General features: G+C 39.8%; 2 protein-coding genes across 2 annotated transcripts in view; one reads left to right on the plus strand and one right to left on the minus strand.

The window, feature by feature from the left end:
• Positions 1-22,705, minus strand: part of LOC112673591 (SLX4 interacting protein) — a 183,808-nt gene that overhangs the window by 33,843 nt on the left and 127,260 nt on the right.
• Positions 1,511-8,151, plus strand: LOC112673592 (60S ribosomal protein L31-like). The gene is made up of 2 exons (XM_025469310.3): positions 1,511-1,628; positions 7,703-8,151. The coding sequence occupies exons 1-2, from the start codon at positions 1,622-1,624 to the stop codon at positions 8,089-8,091; spliced, it is 396 nt and encodes a 131-aa protein (XP_025325095.1). The 5' UTR covers positions 1,511-1,621; the 3' UTR covers positions 8,092-8,151.

Genomic DNA, 22,705 nt, shown 5'->3' on the forward strand with positions numbered 1-22,705 from the left:
ACTGAACCAGTTTCCCTATGCTTCCCACCCCCAGGATAGGATTATGCTAAAGAGAATCATTCCTAAACTGGCCACCTGTCATGATTTTAATGGAAAACCAATTCTCCAGCCCCACCCCCACCCCACCATGGCATCTTCAAGAGAAATGGCAAATTTAACATGTAAAAAAGATTTGCACCTGCTTAATCTAAATTCCACCAGCCATAGGAAAGTTTATTGTTTAAAGAGAACTTGAAAAGGGATTAAACACAAAAGATACTGTGTCAGTTCTTATGGCAAACTAATTTTGATATATAAACAGAGAAAATAACTGCCACTGAAATATATGGACTTGAAATGCTACAGAGATGTATTTCATTTATCCATAGATAACAGGCAGTGATAAAGACTACAGGCTTATCTTTGCTCTTTAATGTAATTAACTTCCTCACAGAGTTCAGCAGGCCACTGAGATTTTGTACTTAGCCAGAGCTAAAGCAAAGTTTCACTATTCTCTAAAACTAAATAGCAACTTGGCAAAGAATCCAGGAGGCCTTTTCTATTCCCTTCTCCTGGCCTACACTCCAAGCTTAACACTGGTGTTGTAAATGCACAGAATTGGAGTAGGGGACAAAATGGAAATCACAAAGTGAGCATCTCTTCACTTGAAAACTACCTGACAATAGCATTCCAAGATCCTGAGGCACTTGTAAATCACATTTAAATACGCCTGTTTCCTTGCTGGGTATCTGAGAATATTGTCTTTAGACCCAGGAAGAGACTGGGGTTAGGAGGGCAACAGTTTTGTTGTGGAATCATCTTTCTACTGGGAGTCTTCAAGTAGGCATATTTCTAGAAATAATTTATATTTCTGTGCTGCTTAATGTCACTTGATGTCCAGTACCAGCAAGAGTCCATCTCCCGTCCCCCTGACCTCCGAACAGCCCCCAAAAGTCTCCAGTCCATGCCTCTGGCATTCTGTAGTTTGTAAAGAGCTGCTGCTCTACCTTTGTATAGATCTCCCAAATGATGATTTGTTACCACATTCACATTCTTCTGGCTCACCTGGTCATCACTAAAGAGTTTAAGTCTCTAAGATAAAAAGGGGTGGGGGTGGAGGGAAGGGACTCAGCAATATTTATGAAAGAGTGGCCCGTGTTTTAAGGACAAACCTGAGTTCTGCTATTTTACTCCATATTTTGTCTAAATAAACTCCTCCAAAATGGCTTTAATAGAGATTCAGAGACTTTATGAATAGAAGGAAAAACAACAACAAAAATCAAATATGGGTTGAACAGATCTCATCCTGGTTTAGTAGAGCAGTACATTAGTTTTAAGTAGTACTGTGCTCCAGTGAGTAATACTTTTTAAGGGAGTGGTCGTGTATTTGGGTTGTTATATATTTCATAGTCCCAAGACACTGAGAACAAATATCCAATGTGGAGTTTTTACTGTAAAACTATACAGCTTCACTTGTTTTCCAGGGGACTCATAGCCAAGGTGATGTGAACTTCCCTGAGGCTGCCAAGAGAAGTCTGTGGTACAGTGCATCACAATGCAAAGCCCTCTCCCACAGCTATTCTGAGAGCACGTGGAGCCTGGGAAAATGCCTCTGAGTGGCCTGCTGAGCCATCAGGACTGAATGACAGGTAAGCACTGCTTCATAGCTGGCTCCACCCAACGCTGCATGGCTCTCCTCCAGCCAAACCTCCCAAACCTCAAGGCAGCCTCAAAGCAGAAAGACCTACTTTGTCCCACAATACTTCTCTCCCTAAGATGACTTATTCGTTATTGTTATCATCACTCACAATCATGAAAGATGTCAAACATCCAGAAAAGTAGAAAAATAGTGCCATGAACACCTAAAACCCCAGCTAGACTCGATAATGGTTAATACCTTATCATATTTCATATACCTATTTGGTAAACCATTTCAAAGTATATTAGACATCATGACCCTTCACTCCTAAATACGTGAGCACAGATTCATATGTGACAAGACATTCTCCTATATCACCAAAATACTGTGATCACAACTGAGCATGACATTATTGCTTCATCAAATAACCAGCCCATATTCAAATCTCCCAAAATACCCCCAAAATGTGTATCAGTGATTTTCCTCTTGAATTAGAAGCTAACCAAAGATCACATTTTGCATCTGGTTAGGTCTCTTACATTTCTGGTAATCTCAAATAATTTCTCCCTTTCTTTCTTTTATTTATAACTCTGACTTATTACAGAGATCAGGCTAGTTGCCTTCTAGAGTGACCCCTATTCAGGATTTGAACTTTAAAAATGAAATCTCAGTTGCCTAAATACAAATTTTCAACTTGTATGCTCTTTTATAATGCCAGCCCTTTGTTAATTTTGATAGCTTCTTTAAATGCTGCGGGAAACAGCAGGTTCAAACTAATGCTGTAATTATAATTCAAAGTCTGGAACACAGATGACTTGAAGATTTAGTCCTAAAGATAATTTCAAAGAAATGAGATCTTAAATTTGTAAACAAATTTTTAGCAATGGTAAAAGCAGGTGGGATAGTGGTCTCCTACTTGTTTGAAGAAAGGGTATTTGGTGGCAATCAGATGACTATATGCTGACCTGGAAGCAGCTCCCAATTTTCTACCAGTTCAGACTTGTGACTGTTTTCAGTCTGAGATCATGAGTCAGCTCTCACTCTCTATCTGAAGACTTGGTGAAATTTAATAAGAGGGTAGGAAGGAAGGGGTTGACAGCTACCAAGTCTGACAATGTCTTTTATGCTAGACTAGACCAGGAACATAGAAAGCATTTTAAAAATAAAGAACATGTGTATTTTAAAGCTATTCTGTTCAGGAAAAATGAAGTTACAACTCATTGTAACTGTCCATTTGGAAAGTTACACCTGTCCTTATCAGATGGCCATGGGTAGAGAAGTCACAAGTGTGATGCTTTCTGAATGAAACATTCAGAACATACAGAGAGGTTAGGTATAATAACAAGATGGAGACGTGAGAAAAGCCCTGATGGGGACCTTTGAAACATATTATAGGCTTAATGTGATCTTCACCATTGCTGGTGATGGATGGGGTTGAGGACAGGAGTTGTTCTGTGGGAACCAAAAAACAAAAGTCCTACCCTAAGTTTAAGAACACACACACACACACACACACACACACACAGAGGATCCTAGTTTAAGACCACAAGTGGGAAACAATTTGGGTGGGTAAGTGGAATATTTGGTTCTAGGCTAAAAATTTCACTTATAAACCAAGACATTTAGAGACTCCAAAAGGATCCCTTGAGAGAACATTTCACGTTCTTAAATAAGGACAGTACTGGACTCTGAGTCACAATAAAGCTATGTCTATTTGATGCCAAAACAAATGGGGCAAACTAGTTAGTTCCACGAAAAAAAACAAAAGACCTATGAACAAAATTATTACTTAAGGCCAAATTTACTTAGAAAAATTTTTTTTACCTGTCACTTCATTGACTTTGTATGCAATACCACTGGCCACATGTGCTATTAATTTTACTATCTATGGGATCCATCTGAGCATGTTACCACTGAACGAGAAAGCTGCTCGGGCAGACAAAAATTAGAATAAAACAAATCGAGAAATTATCGCTTCAGATTTCTTTCCTATACTGCTTTCCCACTTTTTGGTTTATGAAAATATGTCCTTAAGATTAGGTATGAAAACCATGTTTAGATAATGTGTAAGCACAGATGAAATGATATTCAAAACAATGGTTCCCACAACCGTAACTCTGCCAGACCATGCATAATGATGGGGATGACAGAACTGGGTACTTATAAAACTCAACGTTCTCTACAAAACCCTTCCCTCACCTTTAAATAACTATGCATAAAAGAAACAGATTTTTTAATAAAGCTTTGTAATGAGGTAGCCAGTTGTTTGAACTGCTGGCTGTTCAAGCTGGCCCCTCTGCAACAACTTTCACACTTCCTGTGCGTAGGACGAACTCCAGATGAAGCATATCCTCTGTGGCCTCCCTGTCTTGCAGGGGGTCTATTCCAACCCTACAATTCTACAACCATGTGCAATGAGAAAAAGAGTTTGGGAACCACTGTACTATTCTAACAGGATCGCAGAATCACAGGACATGAAACATCCTTGAAGAATCATCCAGTTCACTCCTGCTTGTTAGCCAGGATCATACTTAAATCATATTTTAAAAACAGCACCAAAATTCCAAATGGGAAGATGCTACACTTCGCCATGTGCAACTTAATTTTTCCTTTATCATTTGAATTGAGGTTGCAAATTTAAATGCATTAAGGGGCAGGACAGTAACATGAAAAGGGTTGGGTTTGGGCTGTGAAAAAATGGTGAAAACACATGCCTGGTTTACAGGAGACAGAAGCTACTGAACTCCACCCTCAGCAGCCACTACTAGGGTACCAGATTTTGGGCGTTCCAGAAAAACTGTATATCCAAATTTTTATGTGAAATCTCCCAAATTTTAAATTACTAATAAATTAAAATATACCATGCAGTCCAAAGACAGTGTTTCTGAGGGCAGCTTCAGCTTTGCACTGCCAGTCTGCAATCTATAATCTAAATTCCTCGAGCTATAGCTGAAGTTCATTTTCTTGTGTTCTGTTTTTGGCAGAGCTGAAAGAAGGCTGGCTGCTACCAAATGCTTGGAGATAGGTAGCCAGTTTCAACCTAGTCTTTTACTCTAAGCTAAATAAACCCAGGTCCTTAACCTCACTACACAGGACATGTTTATCTACCTTAAATCATTCTGACACTTCTAAGTCCTGACACTAAAGATACACAGCTAACAGTCCGACTCAATGTGGGGTAAAATGAAAAGACTACAATTTCAGAAATCATTAATCATGTGAACGTGTGAGATCTGTATTTTAAAAAATCACAAAACTTACATTTATTGAAAAAGGACTTGAAAAGCCTGAGTAACATACCATATTCTGGGTTGGAAGGGCTAACTGTTATAAAGATGCCAATTGTTCCCATATTTATTTACTTAACAAACATGTACTGAGTGTCTATTGCGTACCAGACAATTCCAATCAAAATCACAATGAAACGTTATTTGTGAGTGTGTATGGGGGTAGGAGGCAGTTTGGAAGTTGTCAAAAACAATTCTAAAATTAATCTAGAAGACTAATCAAATAAGAATAGCTAAGGGAAGAAAAAACTCCAAATGAAATTTTTTTTTCTAATTTAAAGTGATATATAGTCAATGTGTTAAAAACAAAACAAAAAAAAACTAGACAAAAGCAAAAAGGTATTAAGGAAAAAGTTAAATTGCCAATAATGTGACTACTCAGAAACAATTACTTGTCACCTTGACTTTTGGTGTCCTCCAGGTCTTTTCTCAAGATACATAAATACATAGATATTCTCTCTCTCTCTCTTTCACTCTTTTTTAACAAAAATGGAATCACATGACAAATGCTGCTTCATAACCTGATTTAACTTTTTTTTTTTTTTAATTTATTTATGATAGTCACAGAGAGAGAGAGAGAGAGAGAGAGAGGCAGAGACATAGGCAGAGGGAGAAGCAGGCTCCATGCACCGGGAGCCCGACGTGGGATTCGATCCCGGGTCTCCAGGATCGCGCCCTGGGCCAAAGGCAGGTGCTAAACCACTGCGCCACCCAGGGATCCCCCTGATTTTACTTTTTAAAAAAACTCAATGCTACATACATTGATTGACTTTAGGTGTCGCATCACTGAGAAATCCACTCCTGCTCTTTCATGATTTAATATTCAATAGAACAGGGCTCTGCTGGTCTGCAGTGGCAGCTCTGCCATATACAGGCCTCTCTTTCAGAGTTACTCTACTCCGTTGGCTTATCAGTCAGTATGCACTGTATTAACTACCTAAGCTTTATTTACAATAAACCTTAATATTCAGTAGGGCAAATTCTTTTCCTGACCCTCAACACTGTTCCTAGCCTTCTGGAACACTTGGAGTTATTCCTGCTCCTTTATGCTTTCATATAGCTTATCAAGTTGCATGAGAAAATTCTTTTGGGAGTTTGATTAGAAAAGCCCTGAATTTATAGATCAATTTGGAGACAAATAGGACCTCTATACATTTGACATGGCAGACCTCCCAACTATTTTTAAGGACTTTTAAAAATCTCTTCCAATAAGCTTTAAATTTTTTCTTCATAATGTTCTTGTGTACTTCGTTAAGTTTATTATGAGGTATTTCCTACTTTTTATTGTTGCCATCATACATATTACTTCCTAAAAATTTCATTTTCAAATCATCTGCTTTTGCAATTGACTTTTGTACTTTGATCTGCAGCTGAAAAACCTATTAAACCCTCTTATTAATTCTAATAATTAGCCGCTATATTTCCATTAGACTTTTCATGACACTTTTATTCTTTATTTCCAATTTTTCACCTGTATTTTTCTTCCTTGACTTATTGTTTGAGCTGGAATCTTCAGTAAATGTTGAATACTGCTGCTAGTAGGAATCGTTGTGGGCCTCTTCATCATAAAAGAACAGTTCTTAATGTTTCAGCACTGAGAATAGCATTTCCATTTCACCTAAGGTTTTGTGTTTATTAAATAAGCTATCATAATAGGCACTGCATCTCAGATTTGTGGCTCTGTCCTCTGAGACACACAGTGAACTGCTTTCTCCTATGAAGTTTATATAGCCTATTTTCTGTTCTATATTTTCTACTCAGCATTTGTCTGTAACAAACATGCCCCTTAAAAAACAAACATTCCCCTCCGTATTGTCACAGTCATTTGGGATCTGTAGCCCATTTTATAATGTGCTGGGTCTTTTTTCAATCTTTGACACATTCACTTAAGTCATGTAAAAACAGTAAGTATTCCCAAAGTTATCAATCCTACCATCTTCGGTTATTAAATAAACCACTATGACGTTTAAGTAACCACCTACCAGTTGAGAGTTTTTCCGACTCCCAATCATGAGTTCACCATCCATATCTTAATCACTTGGATATGAGTATCTCATCACTTGGAATCTAAAGTTCCAAGGCTGGAGTCTTTCTCACCTGTACAGATTCCTATATCCCCAGCACCCAAGAATCTGATGTAGGTCTGGGGTGGTTCCAAAAACCTGTATTCTTTTTAAAGAGCTCCAGTGCATTCTGATATGCAGTTCAGATTTGGAAGTCACTGCTCTAAATCTTATTTTGTTGATTTACTGGTGTGTTATAATGAAATTAGTAGCAGGAGTCTTTACAGAGTTCTTGGAAGACAAACACAAAATGCAAGTTCTGTAAGTGAATGTAAGAGAGAAATTCTCCCAGCTCCTTAAACACAAACAAATAGGCCTCTAGTAGGAAGTACTATAGCAACGGTGAAGAGGCATGGGGAGAGAAATCATTTCTAAGGCACTCAAGGCCCAAATGATGGAGGCAATTTATGAGAAGCCAATGCATATTAGCTCAATTACTATCGTATCTCTGGAGGATTTCAAAAAACAAGTCTCGTGCCTCCTTTGTTTCATTTTCTCTCTCTCTCTAACTGCCAGACGATCTACCTTTTCACAGAAAAAAAAAAAAAAAAAGATCACCACTTCTTATTTTTTACCTTCCCCAAGTCCTTAGAGTTCACATAAAATGTACATCATTTTGATACGTAAAAATTAATGTGATAGGTATGCAATGACTTCTGATCATAATTAAGATGCTAAATCAGATCTCACACAGACTCAGATTAAAAAGAAACTAACGCTTCCTTTCCAACTAGGGCCCGGCAGAATGGCTCCCGCAAAGAAGGGTGGCGAGAAGAAGAAGGGCCGTTCTGCCACCAACGAGGTAGTGACCAGAGAATACACCATCAACATCCACAAACATATCCATGGAGTGGGTTTCAAGAAGCATGCCCCTCAGGCACTCAAAGAGATCCAGAAATTTGCCATGAAGGAGATGGGAACTCCAGATGTGCTCATTGACACCAGGCTCAACAAAGCTGTCTGGGCCAAAGGAATAAGGAATGTTCCATACCGTATCCATGTGCGGTTGTCCAGACAACGTAACGAGGATGAAGATTCACCAAACAAGCTCTACACGCTGGTTAACTACGTACCTGTCACCACTTTCAAAAATCTACAGACTATTAATGTGGATGAGAACTGATCGCTGATTGTCAAATAAAGGTATAAAACTGCTAAAAACAAATAAATAAATAAAAAGAAACTAACGATGTAGGCTTTGTCTCAGGTTTTATTTCTGAAATATTACCTTGATATTCTTATCTTCACTGCCTAAAAGAGGCCAAGTTTAGAATATGTAAAGAGGACTTTTTAATGTTGTTTTGCTTACAAGTATTTACTGTTAATACAAATATCAAATGAACAAATCAAAAACACTGGTTAAAAAAAAATCATAAAACCACCTTCACTATACACATGTCCTTAACACAAAATTAAGAGAGATATAACAAGACATGTACTTCCCAATGAGAACAACAGGAAATATACCCCATCCACCCCAAGTTATCTTGTATAAGAAACAACAACAGGGATCTGATCCCATCAAGTCTGTGGATCTAACTACCAGTTTACAGGAAATACAGGGGCTGGAAGAGTATGTTAACACTACCATGCATATGCAGCCAGCCAAACCCAAAACGTAGGAAATTTCAGAGGACATTTGACCTAGTTTCTTCAATAATGGCAAGAAAAAAAAAATGAGAGGGGTGTTCCCATAAGTTCAAAGAGATATTCACTGAAGGTAAAGAGAATCAACCAAATGTGATGAATATATGGGCCAACCCTGTTTGAACCCTGATTTGAACAATACTACTATAAAAGAATAAGAGAGAGAGAAATCTGAAGATATCTGATGACATCAAGAATTTTTTTTCCTTAATGGTGCTCTGATCATTTAAAAAAAAAAAAAAAAAAGAAGGCAGGTAGCCTGGGTGGCTCAGTGGTTTAGCACCACCTTCGGCCCAGGGTGTGATCCTGGAGACCTGAGATAGAGTCTCACATCAGGCTCCCAGCATGGAGCCTGCTTCTCCCTCTGCCTGTGTCTCTGCATCTCTCTCTCTGTGTTTCTCATGAATAAATAAATAAAATCTTCAAAAAAAAAAAAAGCTTCTTAGTTTTTATAGCTATATATATTATGCGTTTTAAGATTTAAGCTATATATATTATGCGATTTAAGATTTTAAGATTTTATATATAAAATTTTTTAAAGAAAAGAACCCCTTAAAGATGATGCATTTTTAAAAACTATTTGTTAAATATTAACACAAATTAATTTAATTAATATTAATTTAAGCTTGCTTTTCTAATTTGCTGACTTTGAAAATAGCATTATGTAAAAAACACAAAAGCATTCTTTAGTATGTTGTGAATTTTTTTTTCAATATTTTATTTATTTATTCATGAGAGACACACAGAGAGAGAGAGAGAGAGAGGTGACACAGGCCGAGGGAGAAGCAGGCTCCATGCAGGGAGCCTGATGTGGGACTTGATCCCAAGACTCCAGGATCACGTCCTGGGCCGAAGGCAGGTGCTAAATCACTGAGCCACCCAGGGATCTCCATAGTATGTTGTGAATTGTAACCATAATCTTTAGAATAATTTTGTAAGTAACAATTCAAAAGCAACCTAAACAAAAATTATCTAATAAGTGACTGTAAAGCTCTCATCTTCCTTAAGCCCTAAATAAGCACACTATTGCATGCACAACAGAAATGGTAATTTCATTATTGAGCTACTTGCTTGAATATGTTAATTGATTATCGGTATAGGTATACATATAGATACAGATACATACATTTTGCAGACTTCAAGCCACATCATCAAGCTCTTAGGTATGGAGTAAAAAGTATATCATACTTTTAAAAAATTGAGCCTTGCAGTAAAAAGGGCATATGCCTAAAAGCGGAATCTGGGGAGGCAGAGATAAAGGATTCCCTCCTGCTAAAAACATATCGAATCTGGATAAAAGAAAAACATACTTCAGTACAATAGTAGAGCTCAAAAGAAATGGAAATACGAAGGAACTACCAGAAACAGGGAGGGAAGGAGTAGGAAACTAGTGGGCTGATACTCTAATGGTCTCTGGAGAAACATCAGATCAGACATACACAGGAGAGGACTGAAGATGTACCCTGCCTGCAGCTCAGTCCCCAACACCCTGAGGAGTAGACAGACACTGCTCCATCAGTCCACAAAAATCCCACTTTCTCCTGACCTGTAAATTTTTCCTTTTGTTGAATGCTCCTGAGGCTCCACAAAAGCCTCTTGTAATGTTACAACATCCCAAACAGCGTCCTGGATATCCATCCCACAGAACCACTCTTCTGTAGGCTATTCCTCTATTCCCAGCTTTCAAAGGCAAACATTTTCAGGGTGCTCCTCAGCGCTCAGTCACATGACTGAAGCTGGTTCCAGCCACAGTTTTCCCTTCTCTTCACAGCAGCTTTCTCTCTTCCTTTTAGGGGTTTTCATAGAAGGTTCGTATGGTAGGAGACCTTTGCAATTGGTATTTGAAAATACTGGACATTGGAGTGCTTTGGAGTCTCTGAAAGGGAGTCCTGGAGATCTCTGTGAGGCCCTGGAGCAGGCTGTGAGTTTCAAGGTGATACCCACCTCAGCAAAGACATCAAGACCCTCTGTCATGTATTTCCTTCTATCTTGTGCTCTGCACCGCCCTCCCACCTCCTCCCTGGCCTTGTGCTCCTCAATGGCTTACTATGTTCTTCTCCATCTTTTCTCAGTGGTGCAACCTCTCCACGGACTCTCCCACCATTGAGGTTCTACAAGAAGCTTCTGTCACTTCTTAGGGTTTTCCTCAACACCAGCCCCATCTACACCGTCCCATCATCACCTCCCCTGGCTCCTCAGTCGTGCCCTGTGGTCTACTCAAGCTGATGCTTCATGGGCCTGCTTTTCCCTATCTACCTTCACCTATACCCCTCCACTCTGCTGAGTCCCATCACTGAAATCTTTTCTCACACATCAGTCTTACTTCTTTCTCAACTCTCTTCTGAAAACACAGTTTCTTCTAGAAAACACTTTTCCGGGCTCAGGAAAAATAGAAAATTCCTTAGAAAGAGAAATAAGGCCAATATTGTGAAACAGGTTTGAGTTATATATCTCTATCTGGGAAGTCTATGTTAGTCACGTGACATGAACTAAATATCACACTGACAGTAGTGAGCTGCTGCTGAGGAAGCAGGATGGCAGCAAACTGGAGTAGTTTCATACAAGTGAGACACCCTACAGGGTAGTTTTTTTCCTCTTTCTGACCCTGAGAATGATCTCACTAGAGTTATAGATTAATATGAACAGAAAATGGTTATTTTTTTTCATCCTGTCAAAAGCCAGGTGTTCCTCTAAAAGAAATAATCACACCAGAGTCTTCCCACTTGCCCTCTTTATGTACCCACCACATACAAGTGCTATGTGAATCCCTGGCTGTGCCAAGAAAACTGCTTAGCTCCTGAGGTACTCAACTGAGGTCAGAGGGAGAGATAGTGCAGTGAAAGGATGATGGCTACAATCTAAGTGCTACAACAAAGACATGCACTGGAAGCCAGGGAGACTGAGAAAGGAAGGGTATGTTTCATTAAACAATGGAGAGTAACAAATTAAATTGGGGGGAAGGCGCTCCCCAAGGAAAGGAAACATCTAAGCAGAATCTGGAGGGATCAAAAGGATCCTGCTAGAAGGACTGAGAATGGTGGGCACCACAAGAATGTTTGCCTCAAACCACAGACAACTCCTATTGGCTCCCAGGAAGCCTGGGAGGTAGGGGAGGCTTAGAGTTCAGTATGCACAAGAGGATAGGGAGAGACAAAGTACAGAGGAGAGATGGAGGGGCAGCGGGGGGGGGGGGGGGGTGTTTGACTTGCAGTCAGCTTTACAACCTCGAGTAAAGGATTTTAACAGGAGTTCCAGAGACTTGTAAGCATCCCCAGTATATCTTACAAATACTGATGACTCACTATGGGTTTCCATTAATATGAAGACCTTGACTATACTGAGGATCACTTTTCTCTTCACTAATTTGGTTAAAATGGAATAATTAAAGCTGATAAATTTGTGAAAGGGTTTAATTTAATCTAAGAATCCTAGAAAAAAGCTTGGTATAATTAATATCTTACTAATTCTTTAAAAATAAGGCGTTTATAACAATTTAAAATGATGTTTATACTGACTAGGTTAAAAGAGACTCTTGATCCTGGTAAATGCCAGCTTTAACCTTGTTGGGAAAGAAATAACATTTAATACAAGGCTAATTGAAATAGTTTGGTACTGGCATAGGACAGACATGTAGAAATAGAACTGAGAGTCCAGAAATAAATCCTTGTATTTACTGACAACTGATTTTCAACAAGGGGGCCAAGACAATTAAATTGGGATAGAATAGTCTTTTCAATAGATGGTACTGGGGCAACCTGATAACCACATGCAAAAGAATAAAGCTGGAGTCTACCTCACATCATACATAAAATTAACTCACTAACTCAAAATGGATCAAAGATGTAAGCGGAAGAGTTAAAACTATAAAAGTCTTAGGAAATAAACACAGGCACAAATCTTCATGGGCTTGGATTAGACAATGGTTTCTCAGATATAATACAAAATGGAGAAGTAACAAAACAAAAAAGTTGAATAAACTGGACACCATCAAAATTAAAAACGTCTTTGTTTCAAAGATACCATCAAGAAACTGAAAAGACAATCCACAGGAGAAAAATTTTGCAAATCATCTATTTGATAAGGGACCTGAATCTAAAATATGTAAAGAACTCCTACAACTCAACTCAATAATAAAAAACCTTCAACTTAAAAATGGACAAAGGATTTGAAAACATTTCTCCAAAAAAGATTAAACAAATGACAAATAAGTACTTAAACAGAAAATAAACATCATTAGCCATCAGGGAAATAGATTGCAAAATCATAATCAAAGCCACTTCACATTCACTAGGATGGCTATAACCAAAATGCCAGATAATAGCAAGTGTTGGCAAGAATGTGGAGAAAATAGAATACTCATCCATTTTTAGCGGGAACATAAAATTGGTGCAGCTGCTTTGGAAAAAAGTCTGGAAGTTCCTCAATATATTAAATACAAAGTTACTCAGAAATTCCATTCTTAGATATCTATTCATGAGAAGGGAGCACATACATCCACTCAAAGACCTGTACAAGTAGTCATAGTGGCATTATTCCCAATAGCCAAAGAAAGCAAATCCAGGTGTCTACCAACTGATGAATGGATAAACAAAATGTGATACATCCATACAATGGAGTATTATTTGGCAACGGAAAGAAATGAAGTATTACCAATAAATAATTATAATATAGATGAACCTTGAAAATGTGCTAAATAAAAACCAGTTACAAAAAACAACATATTGTAAGATTCCATTTATATGTAATGTCCAGAGTAGGTAGGCAAATCAGTAGAGACCAAACAGAAATTGATCGTTACCTAGTGACAGAGTGGGAGTCACGATGGGGAAAAATGGGAAGCAGCTGCTAACGGGCACAGGGTTTCTTTACAGAGTGAAGAAAATGTTCTAAAACTGGTTCTGGTGACAGTTGCACAACTTTGTGAATATATAAAAACCACTGAATTCTATACTTTAAATAAATGAACTGTATGGTATGTAAATTATATTTCAATAAAGCTGTTATTAAACAAATAAAAAAGAATGGGATGAAATGCTCTTCAACTAAATGGATAGGACCTGTCAGTGTTCCTCATTCTTAAATCCCTAAATTCAAATACTTAGGAAGAATGCTGCTTTCCTCCAACTGAAAATGTCTGAGCTTTTAAAATGGGGTATATGACTGGTTGATCATGCAGGCAAATTCTAAGAGGCTACACAGGAAAAATGTTCCCCACCACTGTACTAGATTCAGGAAATACCATCTACAAACATTTGATATGTGCATTCTATAATTTTCCAATAGTAGGCCTCCTTACCCCACAGTTATCCCAATTAAATTCCATTGGTGTCTTTTAGCCCATTAGAATACCATACACTACTCCGAGTCCCCAGAGTTTATTCAGCCTAATTTTTACTTATCTAAAATACTAGAGAGAGGGGGAAAAAAGATTTACTAAGTTGGACACAGAAAAAAAAAAGTATGAAAAAGCTTCCTCATACAGGAACTATTTATAAACTCTATACTTTTGCTATTAAAAAGTTAGTACTTTACTAAAATAAGGATAAACTTACACAATGCAAAAATTTGAGTCTTCCAGAAGTTCACATTACCTTGAAAGGAAACCCAGAAGCTGTTTTATTTTCAAATATATCTTATGAAGAAAGATTTCCTAAGTGTTTCAAAAATGTTTTCTATTTAAGAGAAACCTTTACAAGTCATTCTTTAAATAATGAGAATTTCTTTTCCCTCAAGGGAATAATTTCTACTTCAGTGTTTCTAAGAATATACAGGGTTAAAACCGTGTAAAATAGATTTTCTCACAGTTAGGGGAGAGCAAAACACCGCAAATAGGAAACCAGACAGCTCAGAGGTCAAAACACTACACTTCCAGGTCAGACTTCTGGTTGCAATTAAGTAAAATTCCTGCAAATATTTGTAAGGAAATCATATTTTTGGTGTCTCCTTTCAGACCTTGTAACTTTTTATTTTCTTTACCAGCAACTTATATCTGTGGGTATATACTTATCTGTATTATTTATTAAAGACACACAGAAATAAAAAACATAAACATTTATGAACACACACATACCCCAGGATTGTAATTCGATCTTGGCCTCAAAGGTAAAACCAGCATCTCTGCTAGGCATTCATTTTCTATGTTTCAGATCATGTGGACCTAGTTTTGTTTTTGCTTGACACAGACATGGATAATTTGGTTCTCAAGACATTTCACAAAACAGGTTAAGCCAAGTTTCCCATTAGATTGCATGGTTCATGATCAAATAGTTAAAGTAAATTTGAATCTGATTGGAGTTTAGGCTCTAAATAATAACAGCACTGTGTTTGAGCAACAAATATAAACAAGTTCCACAATTAAGTGTACCTGAGCAGTTTATTAAATACGCTTCTACTCAACTCTCTGGGGAATAGCCCAGGCATTCACAGTGCTTCACAAATACCAACCTCAGAAATTTGTGGCGGATTCACTTAGAGACAACAGAAATATCAAAGGGAGCAGATACTACCTGCCCAGTTCACAGAAGTTATTACAGTGTGTGTAAAATTATTTTTATTATAAATAATTGAAGTAGTAAACTGAAAATAGTAACTACAAAAAATAATTTTAGATTCTTTCACTTTCGTCCTAAATAATTACACTGATTAGGTGTCATGTTAGGTAATTTGAAAACGAAAGCATCTCTGGGTTTCAATCATCATGTGGGTTGTAGTCCTCACAATTCCCAAGGTATTTAGTTAGCAAATCTCACTTCCAAAGTGTTAAACCACAGTGTCTTATCCTACAGTAGGGCCTCTTCACTTGTCCCTCCACCCTTCAAAATCAAGGGGTTCTTATAGACATTTAATCTGTTAGATAACTACTGTTTTCTCTCTCAGGCTTTCTAGTGGCAATTAATACTAGTGATGTGAAACTCAATTACTAGAAATGTTAAAATCTTTGCATGTGACTGGAGAGCCTGGCTAAAGGAAAAGAATTTAAAGGGAGGGATCCCTGGGTGGCGCAGCGGTTTGGTGCCTGCCTTTGGCCCAGGGCGTGATCCTGGAGACCCGGGATCGAATCCCACATCAGGCTCCCGGTGTATGGAGCCTGCTTCTCCCTCGGCCTATGTCTCTGACTCTCTCTCTCTCTCTCTCTCTCTCTCTCTCTGTGACTATCATAAATAAATAAAAATTAAAAAAAAAAAAAAAAGAATTTAAAGGGAATAAACAAGAATGGTAAATGCTCTGAGCACTTCCCAGACATCGGAAGGGTACTACTATAGCGTAATGCACATAAAACTCCTCTGAGAAATGAACAGTACATGCCAAGGCAAATAGTTTCCACTATCCCTTGTCATCCCACACATTAAAAAATTATATGCAACCCCTACAAGACAAGGCCACTGCTTTATGAGTGGCAGTGGGAGGATAGGGAAGAGGAGCTGCCCTCATTAGTATCTGTCAAACACAGGAGAGGTTGCCACTTTTTAAAACTTCATCTGGGATGCATCAAAAGAAAGTACCTCCTTATAGAAGTCTCACTATCCTTGTGTGCCACCCAGCCCTCTACCCCTCACCTCAACACACAGACACGTACATACGCTAAGCAGCTGCCAAACCATTTGGACAACAAAGCCAGTGCCACAGGGGACACATTCCCAAAATGCTGGGATAAATCACAATTTCCACTGGGCAAACCCAGAGAATTACAGGCCTCCCATCCAGTTGTCACCATTAGAGATAATGTGACAGACGAGAACACCAAAAGAAAGTTTTTTATCTCACCCTTATTATCAATTAAAGGCCAGTGACTTTTTCTTCCATTACTTCTCCTCCCACCCACCACAGGGCAGGAGTGCCAACCAGTTCTACCTGACCACCAAATGGGATTTGTCTTTGGAATATCTGGTGACAAATCATCAATCTTCATAGAGCTGGTAATGGGCAGGGCTCTCAGCCAACCGGGCCAACTGCTTAAAAAAAGCCTTGCAATCACCATTTGATGACAAAGATCTTTCTGAAACCTAAGAGTCCTCCCAGAGGATTTGGAAGAGTTGTTTTGAACTCCCCAGTTCCAGAATAGGCAGAAATGTGGGAGCACTGAGCCCAGATATAAATGTGAACAAGCAGACTCAAAAGGAATACTGGCATTGCATCACCATAAAAGCTCCAACAGAACTGGCTTTGTAATTTGAAACTAAGCAATGGCAATACAGACTTTGTTTTATGAGGGAAAAATCATTGTCTTTCTGATGTGCATGGTAGGAAGTTAAGGGAGAAGGGTGGGGTGGGAGAGATGGAAGCAGCTTACTCACAGGCCAGTAGGATCAATCTCATGAGGTTCAAGCTACCATGGACAAAGTTTTCTAGGTGGCTCAAATTGAAGTGTGACAACCTCTTGGTGTGGCAGAGAGAATCCTAACTCTTTTTGAAACCTTGTGTATCAGAGGGGGTTTTGTGTGTGTTTTAATTTCTTCCAAAATTAAAAAGTGAACAAAAGACCAGTCACTAAAACTGGCAATTTCCTTAACAGGTGACTGTGACAAGTGGAAATACTGCCCTTCAAGGTTAAGGATTTTTGTTTTCTTTCCACTTATTGCAATAAATGGTTAGCAAAGCCTCCCTAGTTTTTGCAAATCCAAAGCATCTTGTGTTGTCAACGCTGTTTTTGCATACTTTTGGTAGACAGTATAAGAACTTTAAATTCTGCAAACTGCCCTTTCCTGGAAAAATAATCTCTGCTGACACTGTGGCATATTCACCAGAGGGCTTATAGGCACTTGCTTTCATTATTGCCCTTTTAAGCTTCTCATGTGGATGAAAGCCTAGAAAATGTTTTGATTGAGTACACTATGGGAAGAAATGTAAATAATAAGCAAAGCTATTTAAACACATGTGTAAAAAGAAAACACATGTTTCCACTGTGCCCTAGGACAAATTTAAGGAAATCCATTTCTATTTGTAAAGGGCTGTGAATAGAAAAAACAATGCCTAAATATTAAGAATATTTACCAGAACAGTAGATAATTGAAAATGTGTTGCACTGTTTTGCTGTTTATAAAACCACACGAGGGCCGGGTTCTCCCCCTTTCAGTCGTCTGTGTCTGGCTGGGGAAGCCTGGGGACCCCACCATAGCTGCACACGTGACTGTGACCCAGTTCTGCCACCACGGAGCAGAGGCTGCCACTCCGCGGGGACAGCTGATAGCCGTCAGGAGTGGCTGAGGTAGTCAGTAGCATTTGTCAACAGGGGCTTTTTCGGGGTTAACAGTTGTTGGAGGTACTCCTGTGAATGTTTAGGGATGGTGTTTTGAGGCCAGTTTTCACTGTCCTCTTGGAAAATGCCTGCCCGTTTATGGTGAGGAAGGGCTGGGCTCAAAGGGAAAAGTAGTTCACTTCCAAAATTTATTTTCAATAGGAAAAGGCCCTGTTTTCAATGTGCTGGGAAAATAAACACAAACCCAAACAAACAACCCATATACAAATTTGCACTCCTGGGGCCACCAGAGAGAAGGGCTCACAATCAGGCCTGTGTCTGAAGAGCAAAGAGAAAGCTTTCTTTGGCAGGTACCACACACTGGGCGTTGGGAAAAGGAGGGGAACATTTCTCAGACAGAGGGAAGAATAGGAAGAACTTGCTTGTTTTGGCGATTCTTTTTCTTTTTCTCCTCTGGTGTGAACACCCACTGATTTCCTAACATGGTGGTAATGTGCCCCACCACAGAATGCTGCGTGGGTGTTGATGAAGAGAGAGGAAGCCTGGTAATTCAGCCCTGAACATTCACAGAGGATACCTTGGATGCCACAAAAGAATGAGCAGACAGCTACATGCATTGGCTAAAGATTTAAGCTAAGATTTTAGAGGCATGTTCAGCTTAGAAGAAAAGCCAAAAAGAAAGCCACTGCAGACAGAAACCACAGTACCCAGGAAAATTTAATTTATTTTATGGCATTTTCCAAAGGATTGGGTTTCTTAGATGTTAAGTGCAAGAAAAAGGTTATGCAAAATGGAATAATAGGCAGTAAAAAAAAGAAAATTTACTGCTCCACAAACACAAAAATGAAGCAAACCCCTACTATTTAGACAATGCACTGAGGTAAGTGCTTGGAGGTGAAAGATGAACTCTATTTTGGAGTCTGTGTCTCCTTTTCCATCTTGGGATCAGAGAATAGAGGATAGAAACCCAAACAAAGACAGCCACATGATAGTTCAAGCAGAACACTGCTCCTGGCTTTCATATGGTTAACCGAAAGATAGCTTTGTTTTTATTATTAAAAGAGAAAACATACATACATTCTCTCTCTCTCTCTCAGACCAGCCAGACATCAGACAGCAGCATTTTAACACTGCCTCTGACACTTAGTAGCTTTTCAACCTTGGGCAAGCTGCCTAAACTCTTGAATTTGGTTCTCATCTTCAGATCAAGAGTTAAGAATGCCAGCTAGATAGGGCTGCCCGAGGATCTGCCATGGGGATGCAGGAGAGCCAGCACAGGGCTGGTCAGGCTGAAGCTCACTAACAGGTAACTAACTGGTAGGAGTAAGAATGCTAACAGACACCTGGGCTAGGGAGGGGCTGGAGGGAGGATGTGTTCAGTCCCGAAGTGCCAAAAAGCCAGAAGATACTGCAGTTGTCCTTATACTGGAGTAGGATGTGGTTTTGACTTTCTGAAAACCAAACGAGAACAACTGTTTAATAACTTGTTAACTCACAGACCACTTTCACCTCTGCCTTTTGTTGAAGGGGCAAGAGATGTTGCAATGGAAGTGCATCGCAAAGCCTTGGCAGATAAACATGTGACTTGTAACCAGAAACTACATTTCAGTTCTTTATTTCTTCCATTGCTTGTGTTCCTCCTGAGTAACAGCTCTGCACTGGGTGCTGAACAGCACAAGAACCCTGCCTTCAATGAAAGTGAAATCTCTCTGGGAAGCCAGGAACCAGCTGAAATGGTGAGTGCTGCTACTATTGAGGGTGGGCCGGGTACACGGGAAAGGGCAGGGGGCAGCTCCCTGAGAGAGAAGGTACAGAGAGTCAGATAAAGTTTCTTAGGAGAAGTGACACCCAGGCACAGGCCTGCAGGAGGAGGAGCTGACCTAGCAATGGGAAGGAGGAGAGAGTTGCTGGGAGAGGAGGGGAACATATGCAAAAGCCCAGAGGCAAGAGTATGATGTTCTGGGTGCTGTTGGTCAGTGAGGCTACAGTGACAAGCTGATAAATGATCACAGAAGCTCTCCCAGGGTTGCCTGGCCGAAGCTATCTGGGACTACTTGGGGGAGAGGGGCTCCTCTTGAATGCAGCTTCCCATGGGTCTAGTTGTAGGGCTGGCAAGGTCAACAGGCACTAGGCAGTTGGCTTGGACACAACATTCTTCTGAATAATCAGACTGCTTGGTGCCTGAACCTGGTACTAAAATGTGTGCCAACACCATGCCCACAAGGTCACTTTCATACTTGCTCAATAAAAAGGTCAATCAGTGGGAGAACCAGGGCCCCTCTGTTGGAATACAGACATAAGGTACATTGAGCTGTACCTCAGCCATGCACACCTAGCTACAGGATGCCAAGAGAATGGAGAATATGCATACTGATCTGTGTGAGAATGTCAGCCTGTACCAAGTGATTGTCCTGTGTTCCCAGAACTGTCTGCACAATGGTGAGGGGTCAACATGGAGAGGATACTGTTACCAGGCCTATTCCTGGGCAGCCACATTGGGGATGAGGGTGAGGGAGTGAGTATAGTTGCTGAGACTAATGACCAGGACAGACATGGTGTCTGTAGACCACAAAAGCCCAAGAGTGGGTGCGTCATCTGGTGACTGGGTGGCCTAAACTTTGTGGTCAACTAAGGCCTATGGCTGGCCAAGTCACTTGGTCCAAGATTACTCAGTGGTAACCTTGGGAGGAAATCTGCCAGTGGCTCAATCCACAGACATCTTTGGCTTATTGGTTAACAGATATGTCCATAACTCCAAATAAAATGGAGAGCATACTTAGGCCCTACTTAAACTGTGTATTATAGGCTGAACTGTGTGTCTCTCCAAAATTGTATGTTGAAATCCTGATCCCCAGCACCTTAGAATGTGACTGTATTTGGATATAGGATCTTTAAAGAGGTAATTAAGTTAAAATGTTAAAATGAAGTCATCAGATTGGGCCCAAATCCAATGTGACTGATGTCCATATTACAGGAGGAAATCAGGACACAGATACAAATAAGAGGAAAATTATGTGAAGCCACAAGGAGAAGACAGCCGCATCTACAAGCCAAGGAGAGAGGCCTCAAAATAAACCAATCCTGCTGATACCTACATCTTAGACTTCTAAGCCTCCAGAACTGTGAGAAAATAAATTTGTTTAAGCCACTCAATCTGTGGTATTTTCTTATGGCAGCCACAGCAAAATAATATATAATAGGGGGGAAAAAAATCTAGGTCTGGTCAACAGGGGCCTGACTTGGGCTACTTTGAAGGAGTGCCACAGACTTTCACCCAGTCCCCAGATTTGACTCAGTTCTCAAAATCGTATCTCCTTGAACAGAAAGCCAGGTGTCCCTTAAGTCAGGACCATAACTCTTCCACTTGGGATGTGCAACTGTTTCCTAGGATACCTGCACAATGAGAAAAGGGGAATACCTAGAACTTTTGAGAATGACTGGACAATCAGGAAAATACAAATCAAAACCTCAATGAGATACACCTCACACCAGTGAGAATGGGGAAAATTAACAAGACAGGAAACAACAAATGTTGGAGAGGATGCGGAGAAAGGGGAACCCTCTTGCACTGTTGGTGGGAATGTGAACTGGTGCAGCCACTCTGGAAAACCGTGTGGAGGTTCCTCAAAGAGTTAAAAATAGATCTGCCCTACAACCCAGCAATTGCACTGCTGGGGATTTACCCCAAAAATACAGATGCAGTGAAACGCCGGGACACCTGCACCCCGATGTTTATAGCAGCAATGTCCACAATAGCCAAACTGTGGAAGGAGCCTCGGTGTCCATCAAAAGATGAATGGATAAAGAAGATGTGGTTTATGTATACAATGGAATATTACTCAGCCATTAGAAATGACAAATACCCACCATTTGCTTCGACGTGGATGGAATTGGAGGGTATTATGCTGAGTGAAAGAAGTCAGTCGGAAAAGGACAAACATTATATGGCCTCATTCATTTGGGGAATATAAAAATTAGTGAAAGGGAATAAAGGGAAAGGAGAGAAAATGAATGAAAATATCAGTAAGGGTGACAAAACATGAGAGACTCCTAACTCTGGGAAATGAACAAGGGGTGGTGGAAAGGGAGGTCGGTGGGGGGTTGGGGTGACTGGGTGATGGGCACTGAGGGGGGCACTTGGCGGGATGAGCACTGGGTGTTATGCTAAATGTTGGCAAATTGAACTCCAATTTAAAAAAATTAAAAAAAAAAAAAGAGAATGTCTGGACAGTGGCTCTGAGATAATGCTAATTCTTGGGGTTCCCGACTGCCACTGTAACCCAACAGAGTGTGGTAAGTAGAAACTTGGTTTCAATACATCTCACAGAGGGCCCAGCAGGTCCATGAAAATCTGTATTTGTCTTCTCAGTTGATGAGTACAAAACTGGGATAGATTTACCCTGCAACCAATGGAACCTAAACTTGGACTCCATATCTCATGGAGTAAGTGCTATACAGTAATGAAGGGCCAGAAAAATGGTCTCTGAAGTTCCCGCTCCCCACTGAAACCAAAAGCAGGGGTGCCTGGGTGGCTCAGTCAGTTAAGCATCCGACTCTTGATATCAACTCAGGTCATGATCTCAGGGTTGTGGGACTGAGCCCCAAATCAGACTTCCCACTTAACAGGGAGTCTGTGTAAGAATTTCTCCCTCTGCCTCTCCCCCTGCTCTCCCTCTCAAAATAAATAAATCTTTTGAAAAAAAAACAAAAACAAAAACAGTATTGATCCTTGGAAATAAAAAAAAAATTGTTTTTTAAGATTTTATTTATTCATGACAGGCACACAGAGGCAGAAGGAGAAGCAAGCTCCCTGCGGGGAGACCAATTTGGGACTCAATCCCAGGATCCCAGGATCATGACCTGAGCTGAAGGCAGATGCTCAACCATTGAGCCA

Source organism: Canis lupus, chromosome 24 (genome assembly GCF_003254725.2).
Source record: "Canis lupus dingo isolate Sandy chromosome 24, ASM325472v2, whole genome shotgun sequence".
Classification (NCBI taxonomy): domain Eukaryota; kingdom Metazoa; phylum Chordata; class Mammalia; order Carnivora; family Canidae; genus Canis; species Canis lupus.